This window comes from Phodopus roborovskii, unplaced genomic scaffold (assembly GCF_943737965.1).
Source record: "Phodopus roborovskii unplaced genomic scaffold, PHOROB, whole genome shotgun sequence".
NCBI classification, from domain to species: Eukaryota; Metazoa; Chordata; class Mammalia; order Rodentia; family Cricetidae; genus Phodopus; species Phodopus roborovskii.
In genome coordinates, this window is record NW_026126461.1 from 4,432,848 (window position 1) to 4,446,993 (window position 14,146).

The 14,146-nt window shown below is 46.3% G+C and overlaps 1 protein-coding gene across 1 annotated transcript in view; it reads right to left on the reverse strand.

The window, feature by feature from the left end:
- Positions 1–4,550, reverse strand: part of Col6a3 (collagen type VI alpha 3 chain) — a 62,353-nt gene extending 57,803 nt beyond the window's left edge. The window contains exons 1-2 of the mRNA XM_051190775.1: positions 4,442–4,550; positions 2,385–3,002 (exon numbers count right to left, since the gene is read on the reverse strand). Of these exons, the coding sequence (XP_051046732.1) occupies positions 2,385–3,002; positions 4,442–4,529 (706 nt within the window). The 5' untranslated portion in view covers positions 4,530–4,550. The remainder of the gene's footprint in view (positions 1–2,384; positions 3,003–4,441) is intronic.
- Between the last annotated feature and the right edge of the window lie 9,596 nt (positions 4,551–14,146).

Genomic DNA, 14,146 nt, shown 5'->3' on the forward strand with positions numbered 1-14,146 from the left:
TCTTGTCCATTCCCACACAGGAATGTGATGGGAGGGGATCTCTAGAACACACCTCCATGTCCTACAACTGGCAGGATGACACAATGCTGCAGGGGAGTTTCCCTCACTGGGAGCAGGGAACCCCAGTAGTATGGATAAAAGGGCCAAGTTGTCTCCTCCCTGTCTTTTGGTAGACCTTGGTGACCACAATCCTACCGAGGCTGAGATCGTAGGGGACCATGGGAGAGCCATGGGATGAGCAGCCTTCTGAAACTCCTTAGGATGTATCAGCCCAGCACCACTTACATCCCCAAGCCTCACCAATCCGCATCAATGTGTGTCTTTCTGCTGACACCTACCTCCTCCCCCTTCCCCTGCCACTGTCTAAATCCCTGTGATGAAAGCCTGTCTGGCATTATTTCCTTATTGTGACTCATTGTTCTGATTATAATCCCAAGGGCTCTGCCTTCTGTTCTGTCTGCCTCCCCTGGGTTGCTCACACATTCCTTATTTACTTGAATCATGCTTCACATTCTCTACTGCCTCTTCATCCCTTAGCATCTCTCCTCAGCATCTTCATTCGTTGGAGACTGACTTCACCAGCTGCCTTACCTCCAGCCTCCTGCCTCGGCCATCCTCTTTGTGGAGGACAGAAGCTGCCCATGAGCCTGGTTTCCTCTCCCAAGCCCTCTGGGCTGTGTGTGTCTCCTGGGTCACTCTTTCCCTAGTCAAGAACCAACCACCAGCCATGTGCTCAACCTCTCTCCGTGGCTTCAGTTACCTGCAGCCACAGCCGTCCAAGGAGACTTTGACATCTGTGTGGATGGCCCTGATGGGCACCAACCTCTTGGCTCTTCATGTCAGGAGGTCCTCTCTTTGGTGACCCTGTGCATAGGCTACCCTTCCAGCCTCATGGGCAACCCCTCCAATCCCCAACCCCAAAGCCCTCTCGCTACACCCTGTGCTGTCTCCCTGGCACACACTCAGCTCCTCCCCTCGCCCTGGCACTCATACTTTCATTCTTAGAATCCTCCCCATTGATTCTACCACTTCCTTGGCTTCCCCGCCTTGCCAGGACTCCTCCGTGGGAGGGTACTGCAGGTGGCGGGGTTCTAGTAGCTTCTAGTCTGTGTTTCCTTCCTCTCCGTGCATTTCCCTCTTTCAAAACTCTCAATTTGGGAGTTCTTTTGATTCTGAAAGTTCCTGAGGACTTTGAAGGAAGCTAGAGGGACACACTGGTGGTGGTGGTGTCCCATGGCTGGCAAGCTCTGGTTTTCAGTGAGCACAGCTGCAAAGTCAGCTGTCATTCCCCAAGCACTGTGGGGGAGCCGTCATCACATCTCTGCCTCCCGTATTCCAGACAGCTCCAACCCCCGCCCTTCGTCTCCCATCAGCATTCTAGAAATGAGCCGTGCCACTCCACCTGAGCTGCTCGGCTTCTCTCCTACCCAGGGAATCCGAGATGCAGACCCTTTCTCTCTGGAGACATGAGTCTCTCCCAGCATGCCTCCCTACACTCCACCACTCTCCCTTCCTCCCCTCTTGACCTGTGTCCTGCAGGGTGCCCTGACCCTCACCGTGTCTGACATGGAAGCTACTCCGGGCCCCTGGCCCAGATTGCTGCTGGGCAGGACAATTTACATTCTTGTCACATTTTCCTTCCCTCTCAGTCTTTTGGGCACTTATCAATGGAAGGGGAAACCAACAGGCTTGATTGATTTAAGAACTCTCCAGTTATTTGGTCTGTCCATCTGTGTAATGTTAGCATACAGTGTGACAACCCCCTGCTGTCACACACTCCTGGGGTGACCATGAGCAGGGCATTAAAATCTAAAGGGTCCCGTGGTTATGGTCACAGGGCAGGAAGGTCACAAGGGTGCAGACCCTGGGCAGGGATGCCACGGCTCTGCGCAGGCTCCTTCCCCAGCTTGTCACACACCCTCTAGGACTCCGTTTCTTCAAAACAAACTTGGGCTACATCACAGCTGAGACACTCCTTGTTACATCTTAGTCAGTGGCACTGAGCAGAACCGAAGAGTGGTCCGCTGTTTGCCAGACACAAACAGGGCTCACTCTCCTCCCTCGGACCAGTACTGCCTGGTGCTCCTTGGTGGATGCTGGCCCCTCCAAGGGAGGCTTTCTCCCTAAGGCAGGTAAAGTAACACTAGGATAATGTCAGAACATGACTTTTAATGTCAGCTCTTTCAGAAACCTTCTCCTGGGAACAGGTGGAGGCTGTGTCAGGAGACTGGAGGATAGTCAAGCCTTTGTTTTTAAACTTGAGAACATCTCTTCCCTAAGCCTGCAGCGGTCTCTTAGGCACTATGTTGCTTTAGGCCAGTATTTGCTAAGCTCACAGGCACAGAACAGCAGGGCAGGGAGCAGTCTGGCAGTGCAGACGTTACCTGTGATGTCTTTAAGGCCTTCCATGTCCCCAGCCCTTTCTGAATTCATGGAGGAGTGTATACAGGACACTAAGTTCCCTACTATGTCATGAAGTGAGGTAACGTTCTCTAGGTTGAAAACATGCATACTGAGCGGTTCGCTGGCTATTTCTCTTAAGGCTTTTTCATCTGCATCCTCAACTCCAACTGCAAACACGTTAACGTCCGCAGACTTAAGTTCCGCTGAGGGCAGAGCGAAGCTGTCCTCTGATTGCCCATCAGTTAACACTACGATAACCTGAGGGACTCCAGCAGCGGCCCGGCTTCCAGAAGCCTCGGTGAGGTGGCTGTGAATTATGTATTCTAATCCTTTTCCAGTTTGATTGCTTCCCCCAATGTAAGACATGTTCAGAATATGAGAAAGGACTTCTTGCTTAGTGTGGTACGTATTAAACAGGAACTCGGTATGTGGGTTTCCGTTGAGCCGGACCAGAGCAAAATGGAAATCATTGTCTCCCACAGCTAAAGACTCTACAACATCAGACAGAAACTCTTGAATGAGCAGGAAACGGTCCTTCCCAGCACTCCAAGAGGAATCCACTAGAAACACTATGTCAGCAGCAGCACCGTTTTTGACATCTTTAAAAGAAGACATTGGTTCAGGTTTTCCCACTGACACAAACAATGACCTCCTACCGATGCACCTCCTAGATAAGCTAAGCAGATCCTCTGCTACTGCCAAGTAGAACACCTGGGTTGCAATGAAGGCAGACAGAAGAACTTACCTGCAGAGCCGCAAGAAAGAGGACACAGCTGCTGCTGCTATACCCAGCAATACTCCAAGTCCCATAGTGAGTAGCCCCGAGTCAGGGGCCAGCAGAATATTCCAGAACAGGAGAAACATCTCTGGTTGCCTTTGAGCTGAGACATGACCATTTGCGACAATTTGACTGCCCCCACCCCATGTCTTCACCAGTCCAAAGCGATCTTATGTCGTTGGCAAACAACAGTCATTGGCAACCTGCTCTTCTGTGTGGGGTAGAAAGTGACCCCCATTGGGATATTAGGAGCCCACTGGTGCTTTATGAGAACTCATCCCTACTCCCCAGGACTTCCAAAAACTTGCAAGAATTGTAATGTGATTAAGTAGCTCTGTATGTAGAGAACATTGTGGCTATTTAGAGGGAGAAGTCTTGGATCTTTGAACATGACCAGTTACTACATTTCCTGAGCAGAGCAGCCTGCCTATACTCTAAGCAGTAACACACTTGGTCAAGGCTGATGATTTTCTCTGCATTTATAAGAACCCTGGGACCAAGCCATTGGTGGCCCTGGGAAGAACCTTCCAAAGTTGAGGCCAGGCTGCCTCTGAGATTGTACTTACCTCGGGTTTCCCTAGGAGTCTCTAAGCCTTGCTGCTCTCCCACTGAGGAAGGCTGCCTTCCCTTCCATCTAAGGAACCCAGCCTTGTAGACAACCCTGTTAAAGGCCCAGTACCCCTGGGCGAAGACAAGGAGACACCCCCTGAAGGGCTCCTGGTTTCAACACAGGAAGCTTATCTTGCCGCCCTAAAATTTTGAAAGCAAATTCTTTATAGGGCATTGGGGTCTGTAGTTTAAAGTTGTTTAGGGAAACACCTTCTTTAAAGAAACTATGGTCCCATATATCTCCATCATTCTGTATCTAGAGTTAGAAACAGGGAAGAATGGCTTTTGTTTTGTTTCTTGTTTTAAGAAAATAATTTTTATCACAATAATTGTCTTCTCCCTGTAAAACGGTACTGGGGAGAAGTTCCCCAGATGGTGAGCCGTGGGATGGAGATGCTGCCAAGACCCAATGTGAAGATAATTCTGCTCCCAAGCAACTCAGGATTTGAAAGTCGAGTTTTAAAGCCGCCTTGCCCTGACATGGTGTCTGAAAGGCCTGAAAAGTCTGTCCATAACCTGTGGCAAGCGCTATTCTAACTCTGATGACTCTCCACACTCCCAGGCCTTATGTCAAGCTCTGGGTGGCTAAAATCTAGAATCAAGCAACCAAAACTAGTATTTTGTTTTTTCTTTTTAGTAAATAAACCTTACCTGCTTGCTGTTGGGCATGAGTCATGACAATGCCTGAGAGGAGAAGGCTAAAGACGGCCACTAGGGGCAAATGCCGGTGTTTCCTCATTTTGAACTTCTAAGCACCAACTGTGAGTCTAAAGGAGGACAGAATGAAAAAGAATGATCGGTGTTTAGCTCTCATACTGCAACATTTTCCAAACTCCGATGCTCTCTATGCCATGTTAGGCCTCTGAACAGATCCATGTATAATTCACTCTTTGAACCAGGAGCAAATGGATAGATGATAAGAAGCAGGGAGTCAGACAGACAGCGAGACACAGACACATCATAATGACATCCAGTTGGCAAAAGCTCTATAGACAGCAGTGGTACCTTGAGGTTTATTACCTGGTAACGTTACATTTCCCTTATGATGCACTCGGATGTCTCCAACAAGGACAGTTCTCGGAAGGGATCCCCATCCTTAAGTGACACATGACTGCAACACACACACACACACACACACACACACACACACACACAATAAGCTGGCCTTGTGGTACAGGCCTGTAGACTCGGCTACTGTAGACTAACGTAGAAAGATTAGAAATTTACAAACACAAGAACACTCTGAAAAAGTTCAAGGCCAACTTGAGCAATTCACTGAGATCCTTTGTCAAAATGAAAAGAGAGCCAGTCCCCAGTTCTAGAAAAGCTGAATGTCAAGAAGGAGAGAATGGCAAAAAAGAAAAAAAAAGAGGTAGATAGACAGAACTCTTCCCAAGGGCCTTTTTTATTTATTTAGTGTGTGTGTGTGTGTGTGTGTGTGTGTGTGTGTGTGTGTGTGTGTGTGTGTGTGCACCTGAGTATGAATATGTGTACCTTGTCCATCCAGGAGCCCCTGGGCATCAGAAGAGTGCCAGACCCCCTGGAACTGGACTTACAGAGGTTGTGAGCCACCACCTGAGTGCTAGGAATGGACCCTGAGTCCTCTGCAAGGGCACTCCGTGCTCTTAGACACAGCGCCATCTCTCCAGCCCCAGGACCTCAGACTCTTGCCGATAACCGATAACAGGGCACAGAACTTCCCGTGGTAGGGCTTCCCACTCCATACCTGGACACTTTTTAAGCTTGCGGACAATTTTATTAGAGTTTCAGAGTAAAGCAATAGAGCAAGCAGGCTGTACACCTCAGCTGATGCCAGAAGAAGGGAAATGAAGACACGGAAAGGGAAAATCCAGTGTTTGCAATGGTGATGGACCAGCAGCCACCAGAATGGAGCGTGGCCTTTGACTAGTATCCAAAAAGGGGACCAAGGCAAGGTAAAGGACAGCTGGTACTTTCTGAGTCCGAACTGAGAAAAGTGAAAGGTCAAAGTCACGGTGCTCTCTCTACCACGGTGCTCTCTCTGCTGCAAGCAGAGGATTCTGGGAAGGTAACAACGCACTATCTCATCATAACCCCCTTCATCATTGGCTGGCCATTCCCAAACACTGTTTGAAAGTTATAGTTCTGTTTTCTTAATGGGCCTTCAGAGTGCTCTCCCCACAAACTGGAACACTGTATTTTTACTCCAATTGCTAAGTAATGAGCTAAATGGGCATCCTCTTCTGGAAAGTAGTGTCAACTAACCCTGTAAGCAAGACTCTCTTGCTCTAATGACTACATCCGTCAGCCACAGTCAGGAACTACATGACTAAGCCTTTTTCCAAGGCAGCAGCTTGAAGAGCATGTGCTCCTAAGGGAATTGACTGTTGAAAGAAGCTCAGGGGTGGAGAGCTCTCTTGCACAGAGAGTGACAGGTGACAGGTGACAGGGATGCAGAGGCATGCTTACCTTCTCGACAGGAATAGGCTCTGCCCAGCCAAAGGCAGTGATGCCTGTTTACAAATCTGCCTTTTCCTCCCTTGTTAGCCAGCACTTCCCTGCGATGTGCCAACCTCCAATCTCATCATCATGGAACAAACCCAAAAAGATTCAGCTTGCATGGTGATGAAGCCAGAGCTGAGGGCAAACTGCTCATTACCTGGTTTCCCATCATGCACGAACCAGTGGCTGCAAACATGACTTCCAGGCAAACAAGTTCACGTTCAGAATGTTCAATAGCCTATGCCATCAGGCCTGCCAACAACTTCTCTTCTCCCTCAGATTTCACATCAGCCTCCTCATCCTCCTGTCTCCATTAACAAATCAGTTTGGGGTTCGAGTCTTCCTCAAGACTCCTACACAGAGCTGCCTGGGTGTTTCTGTCTAGACTGAGGGCGCCTTACCTCTCCTCTCTTCCTTATGACCTGAAGCACTGATTCTTGTACATCTCCCAATGTACAATTGGGAAGGCTAGAAGGCCCAAGTGAGCAAGGGTACTTCAAAGAGACCCAGGAGAGGGACCAGACCCAAATACATCATTAATGTTAGTTTAGATTCTCACTTATTTGTCTTTTATACTGAGTTTGAGAACATGCTGTTTGACGCTCGGAATCATCTAGAATAGTCTGTTATTTAAAGGGGAAAGTCTATCTGGTTTAAGAAACAGAAGACATTTAAACTAGGGCCATTGAGCTTAGTTCTACTGTTAAAGCCTTCCTTTTTAATTATCCAGAAAAGGGAGATGATGAGGGATGTGCTTCTGTATCCTGCATATATGTATTGCTTTTATTGGTTGATAAATAAAGCTGATTTGGCCAATGACCAGGCAGAATATAGCCAGCCAGGAAATCCAAAGATGTGGAGAAAAAGAAGACAGAATTAGAGAGAGACCATGTAGCAAGGTATAAGGTAAAAAGCCACGAGCCTCATAGTAAAATACATTTTTAAAAAAATAGAAATGAGTTAAATTATTGGAGAGAGCTAGTCAGCAATATGCCTAAGCCATTGGCCAAACAATTACAATTAATATTAAGCCTCAGAATGATTGATTAATAAGCAGCTGTGCGGACCAATGGATGAGAGAGAAACTGGTCCAGGGAGACTGGGCGGGAGAGAAGACATCCAGCTACACTATTAGGGTTTTAAATGTCAAAAGAGGGTCTTCCAGTGAACTAAAACTCTAGCTGCAGCCATCTTACTTCAGTGTGGACAATAATTCAGGGCCTCCCCTCCCATCTCCTCTCTCTCTCTCTCTGGTTTTCAAGTGCATGACAGATTTTCAAATGTGGGGTTTTTAAATCTTATTATATTAAAGGTCCAAATACTTGGAAATTGCTTCTACATCCCCTGTCTTTGGAATGGTTTGAGTCTGCCTGTGGGGGACAAGGAGAAATAAGAACAAAGTGGGTGTGTGATGTGGTTTGCACAACAGTCTTCACCATCCTGTGATTAGGACAAGACTATGAGACCTGCAAGGCGTAAGGGCAGAGGCGTACCAGAAGATGGATAACCTGGAATAATCAATTGTTTCCAGAAATATACAGCCTGCCAAGCATGTGGGGGGGGGGGGGCGCGCGCATGTCTCTGTGTGTCTGTGTGTGTGTGTGTGTGTGGGTGTGTGTGGGTGGGTGGGTGCACACATGTCTCTGTGTGTCTGTGTCTGTGTATGTGTGCACGCACACGCGCATGTCTATGTGTGTGTGTGTGTGTGTGTGTGTGTGTGTGTGTGTGTATTCAACAAAAACCTGTGCTGATGTAGCTACTGTGGAATTTGAGTCAGCTGCCAACTCTTCCTGAAAGTAGAGCTCAAGAGTGGGTGGCTGCAGTGGGAAATCCCATCAAAGTTTTAAAGAATTAATCCAAGTTCTGTCCAAACTTTCTTCAAAACACTGATGAGAAGGCAACACTTCCAGACTCATTTCATACACTCATCCTTATCTTGAAACAAGACTATGAAAAGATACCACCAGAAAAGAAAATCATATACAATATTCCTGACATATACTGATGTAAACATGATCAACCAAATTCTAGAAAGTCAAACTCGAAGTCAACTTAAAATGAAGACACATCATTGCCAGGTAGGATGTGTTCCTGGAATACAAGGATGGTGTGAAACATAGGTGGGTAGGTAGATAGACAGACAGATAGTGGATGATGGGAGAAATCTTATAATCATTTCAGTTAATACAGAGAATTCATTTGACAAACTTTAACACATTGTCATGATATGGATATGTAAACTTGAAAGAAACCACTACCTAATAAAAGTGATATCCATCATACTCAATAGAAAAATATTAAAAATAAAAAACCACCCACTTGGGAGCCCAGCTCAGTGATAGTATGCTTGCCTAGCATATAGATGAAACTGGATGCCATCCTCATACAACAAAAAGGCCTGATTAAAACAGAGAGTTTTTCTGAATAGTCAGCCACTGGACTTTCTCTCTCACTTCTTTTTAAGAGAAAATTAAAAGTCCTGTTCAGAGCAAATAGGCAAGAAAAGGAAGCTAAATGCACTCAAATTGGAAAGGAAAAAGTAAAGCCATTTCTATATGCAGATAGCATTCATACTGTGCTATAAAAGCTGGGTGTCCTCAAGCAAAGGACTAAAGCTGGACCCTGACCTCACGCCACACACAAAAATTAACTCAAAATGAATGAAAGACCTAACTGTAGAGCTGGGGAGATGATTCAGGCAGTAGAAGCTCATGCCAAGCCTGACAATCCAGATTTGATCCCTAGAACCACACAGTGGAAGGAAAGAATTGCCCTTTTGAGTTGTCTTCTCACCGACACACACACACACACACACACACACACAAGGATGGATATATGATAGATAGATAGATAGATAGATAGATAGATAGATAGATAGATAGAGAAGACAATTGCTACCAACCCTGACCCATAGGGTCATAGCCGGGTGTTAGTGGCACACGCCATTAATCCCAGCACTCAGAAGGCAGAGGCAGGTGGATCTCTGTGTGTTTGAGGCCAGCTTGTTCTACAGAGCGAGTTCCAGGACAGCCAGGGCTACACACAGAGAAACCCTGTCTTGAAAAACCAAAATAAAAAGGACCAATTCTTGCAAGTTGTCCTTTGACCCCCATGCCCATGCTGTGGCACCCAAAATAATATAAATAAATGTAACAAAATGTCAAAAAATATGTAAGAGAAAAAACCATAAAGTCGGTGGGACATCCTAAGAGGAGTAAAGAATATGATCTAAATACTTTGTAGGAAATTCTCAAACAATAAATAAAACATTAAAATAAATGTAATAGTCTTTTAAAAACTCAGCTGTACAACCTGAGACACTAAAATCTCCCAGACACTACATTTGTGTGGGTGTCTTGTGTAAGACACCAGAAGCCAGTCAGGCAGAGAGACTTGCAAATGGGACTACATCAAACGTAAAGACTCTGTCCATGGGCCAGGGCTACAGCTCAGCTTGCACAGTGCCGGGCCACAGTCCCCAAAGCCCTGGGTTTGATCCATACACCCCATGTACCAGGTGTGGTTACACTCCTGTAGCAACAGCACACAGGTGATGGAGGGAAAAGCATCAAACGTTCAACGTCATCCTCAGCCAAACAGCAAGAGAGGGTGCAGGGGAAGATAACTTCTTCCTAACAAATAAAACCAAAATCAGTGTATTGAAAGCACAACTTACAGAATTAAAAAAAAAAATATTGACAATCCTTTCTCTGATTAAGGGTTAGCATCCACAGATCATAGGAAGATACACAACAATGAAAACTCGCCTGTTTGAATGAGTCAAGGGCATGAAAGGGGCTTCCCCAAAGGAGATACACAAAAGACTAATAATCATGCGAAAATATGTTCAGTGTTACTAAAATTAGGGGAATCTAACCCAGATCCACAATGAACTATCACACCCATCGCAGTGGCTGCTACCCACACACAGAGGCAGGACTGGCTAAGACACAGAAACTACGGCCCCTGTGCGCGGTAAGTAGGGATGAGAAACAGTACCGCTAATAAGGAAAACACTGTGCAGGGTCCTTTAAACATAGAATGGCCATATGACCCAGCAATCTACACATAGGTACACAAATACAAAAATCTAAAGCAAAGTAAAATATTTGTATAGCCACACCCACTGCAGCCTTATTAAAATATCCAAGTGATTTTAATAGACAGATAACAAAATGTGAGTATTTCCATGCCATAGAATACTATTAGGCCTTAAAGATACAACTGTCATATGTTACAATGTGATGAACCTTGAGTGATGGGAGATGTCATTCTGTAAATATGTTTCTCATACTGGTTAATAAATAAAGCACTGTTGGCAATAGGAAAGCAAGATAGGTGGGACTAGGAGACAAGGAGGAAAAAGGAAGTAGTAAGGAGGAATCAAGATGGAGAGTCTGGAGAGAGCAGGACACCAGCCGGCTCTCCAATAAGACCATGTGGAATACATAGATTAACAGAAATGGGTTAACAATTAAGACAGAACTAGCCAACAGAATTATATCAAATACATAGTCTCTGTGCGTTATTTGGGGCGGGTATGGCAGCAGGACAAGACCAGCGGCAGGAGGAAAAACCTACTCCTCACACTTGAGGGTATTATACTAAGAGCCACTAACATGTAAAAATAAGAAAGAGAAGAAGGAGAAGGAGGAGGAGGAGGAGAAGAAGAAGAAGAATGAATGAATGAATGAATGAATGAATGAATGAATGAATGAATCCCTCACATGAGGTAGCTAGTGTAGCCAGACTCTTAGAAACACTGAGGATTACCTGTGACTCAAAACCTGCCCTGTGGCTCAGACTCTGAGAACTTCAGGAACTGAACTTAGCTGCCACAAAACCAACTGTCATTCAACTTCCTCTTGCCAACATGTCAGCTGTGGGAAAGGCACATGGTGCCATAATGGTACCCGGGAAGCTGACCACACAGTTTTTTCTGCAATGAAGTCAGACTGTGGCAACACTACAAATGTCCACTACCACTCTCTTGGCCATTGCCTGTCAGACACAGGAACACAAGACTCTGAAAAGCAATCTGCGGGGCTCAGTGCTGTGGCTCCACAGTGTGCCTGTGGCTTGAGGAAGTCTCAGTGCTGGTGGTGGGGCTCAGAGAACAACCCTAGCCAGTGGAGAACCCACTGCTGACTGGCTGGCCTCCATCTCACCATGTCACCTCCCCAGCTCCACCCCTTCAGCCTACAGAACCCTGTCAATCTTATGTTCCACCCTAGGAACCTTCTACACTTTTTTACTCTTATGGCCCATCTTAGGGTTTTCTTCATTAACAGTCTAAAGCAAGCACAATGCTCTCTCTCTCTCTCCTCTCTCTCTCTCTCTCTCTCTCTCTCTCTCTCTCTGTGTGTGTGTGTGTGTGTGTGTGTGTGTGTGTGTGTGTATGTGTATGTGTGATAAATTAACTGAGCTAATGGTTTGCACTCGAGGACAACACAAAAGGACATTGTAGGTATGCTATTCTTCACTTTACTGAAGTTGGTAATCGCACCTTTGATGGCGAATCTGCATCCTTCATACAGCTGTTCTTCCAGAGTCACTAGTGGTTTGGTAACTAGTCTAGAGCAGAATTTTTACATTAGGTTACCATATCTGAAAGCCTACAGCTCTCTCACATCTGGGCACACACCGGAGTCTCTGAGAGTGCTGTGCCCCAGGCACAGAGTCCATTCTTTTGTGACTCTAAATTCAGCTAAGCCCCCACCTCCCATCAAAGTTTTAAGCACCACAGCTACAATCAAATAATGTGCTACATGCAGATATTCTAGCAATCCATTTCAATTATTTTAAATATTTAATTAATATGGGAAATGTATGGCTTTAAGTAGGTGTGTGTGTGTGTGTGTGTGTGTGTGTGTGTGTGTGTGTGTGTGTAGGTGCATGTACACATGCCTGCATGAGGAGGTCAGATGTCAATGTTGTAGGTTTCCCTCAACTGTTTTCTACCTCATAGCTTGAGACAAGGTCTCTGAATGGACTTTGAGTTTACTGGTTGGGCTAGACTTACTGGCTAGCAAGCCTCCAGGAAGCTCACCTCTGTCTCCCAGAGCCAAAATGGCAGGTTGCACAGCCACATGGGCCTTATGTGTGAGTCTTGGATAAAACTCCGCCTTCAAGCTTGCATATCCGGGACTTTACTGAGCAATTGCCCCTTCTTCAAGTAGCACTCTGTGGGAGAATTAGCATACAAGAATATGCTAACACCTGGCTATGAGGCTATGGGATCCCTGTGGGGAAAGGTGGGGCCTGAGGTGAGGGCTGTCTGACCTCTGTTGAGTCTAAGTTAAGGACAGGAAGTGCTGTGATGTCTCTGCAAACCACATGGACAGAGAGCTCCGTGTGGGTGAGTCATGTGGAGTAGTTTTACTAAAGGTTTGTTTAACCATCCCTGCCCCTCACACAGGGGACCCCTTTGAATATACTAACTCTGCCATGTGTTAGTCACAGAATGAGTCACCCTAGAGCAACCCCTAAGAGAGTTCCTCGCATTCAGTGCTCCCTAAGATCTGAGTGGTGATGCCACGGTTCGGTAAAGACTTGGAAGCCGCCAGCTAATTGAGTTTCTCTAAGGTAATGGCATGCACGTTATGTGAATGACCTGAGCCAAGATTTCCCACGCATTCATCTTGAAAGAGGAGCTTCCTAGGTACCAATGGCTCCCAGAGTGACAAAATAAACGCAACATGAATAGGGTTTTTTGTTTGTTTGTTTTTTCAGAATCCATCCAGGTGTTGTGGGAGCAGTAAGGATGGGGGAAGCTCCTTCACCTCTGAGAAACAGAGCAGGAACTGATGACCTGGGTTGATGTTTCACTGAGGTTCTCCTGGGGACCAGCTAAGCTGCTGGATCCCCATGTGTGAGACTGAAAAGAAATTGTGTCCGTGGTTTGCTGCCAGGAAATCAAAACTCTGGGATGTAATGAACCACGGGTTGAATTAATGGTGAAAATTAATACTCAAGAGTGAGGTCAGAACCCCTATATCATATGTCTGCCTCCTCGGGATGACGGAGCGCTTGCAGGGAAAGCAGCCAGCATCTCCGTTTCGCTGATCTAAAGATGTCAACACCATCTCCCTAGATGATGACCTGGATGGCCCACCTTAATGAAAGGGGCCAGAGATAGCCATGCCCCCTTGCCCCCATGACTCTCCTCATCACTCTCTGGAAGGAGAGAGAAGTGAGCTGAAGAGATTAGCCACTGGGCTTCTATCTCAGAGGCAGGATTTCCCGCCTCCTTCCAGTCATCCAGTGGCTGTTCTCTACCCCCACCGTGTTAAAGCTGAGAAAGTAAAGCCAGGTGAGGAAAGCCACATAGCTAAAGCAAGTTAGGAGCAGCACCCAGACTGAAGTCCACAGCACCAAGGAAGGAACGAAGCGAGGCAGGCTTTGGCGGCAACCTCCAGGAAACTCCTTGGTGGGGGAAGAATGAGCATCCTTGGTGTTGGTGAATGTCTAGCTCTGTTCTTCCTAATATGAAAACATCAAAGTCAGACTTGGCTGCCTGGGACCGGCCAGCTGGGTGGGGTGGGCTGTCCTTTGTCAGAGACTCTGTGCCCTCTAGGCAACAGACTCAAAAGCCCAAGCGCATTATTAACTGTCCTCAGCTTTCTGGTTAGCATGTCTACGTCCTGTATTTTGCTGTCTCTTTTTCACAAAGTTGAGGTGTCTTTTCCCCACGTAGTTGCTCCCCACTTGAAGTTTCTGGAGAACTCCTTTTGTTGTCGGATCGCTCTACTCAAACTTCAACTTGAAGTCATAATTGTACTGCACAGTCTTTCCCAGGCCATTTTGCAATTCTGAGAAATTAGTTTTCATTAGGCCTCCTCAAAGGTTTTCATTTTTTCATGTCTGGAAATCTTT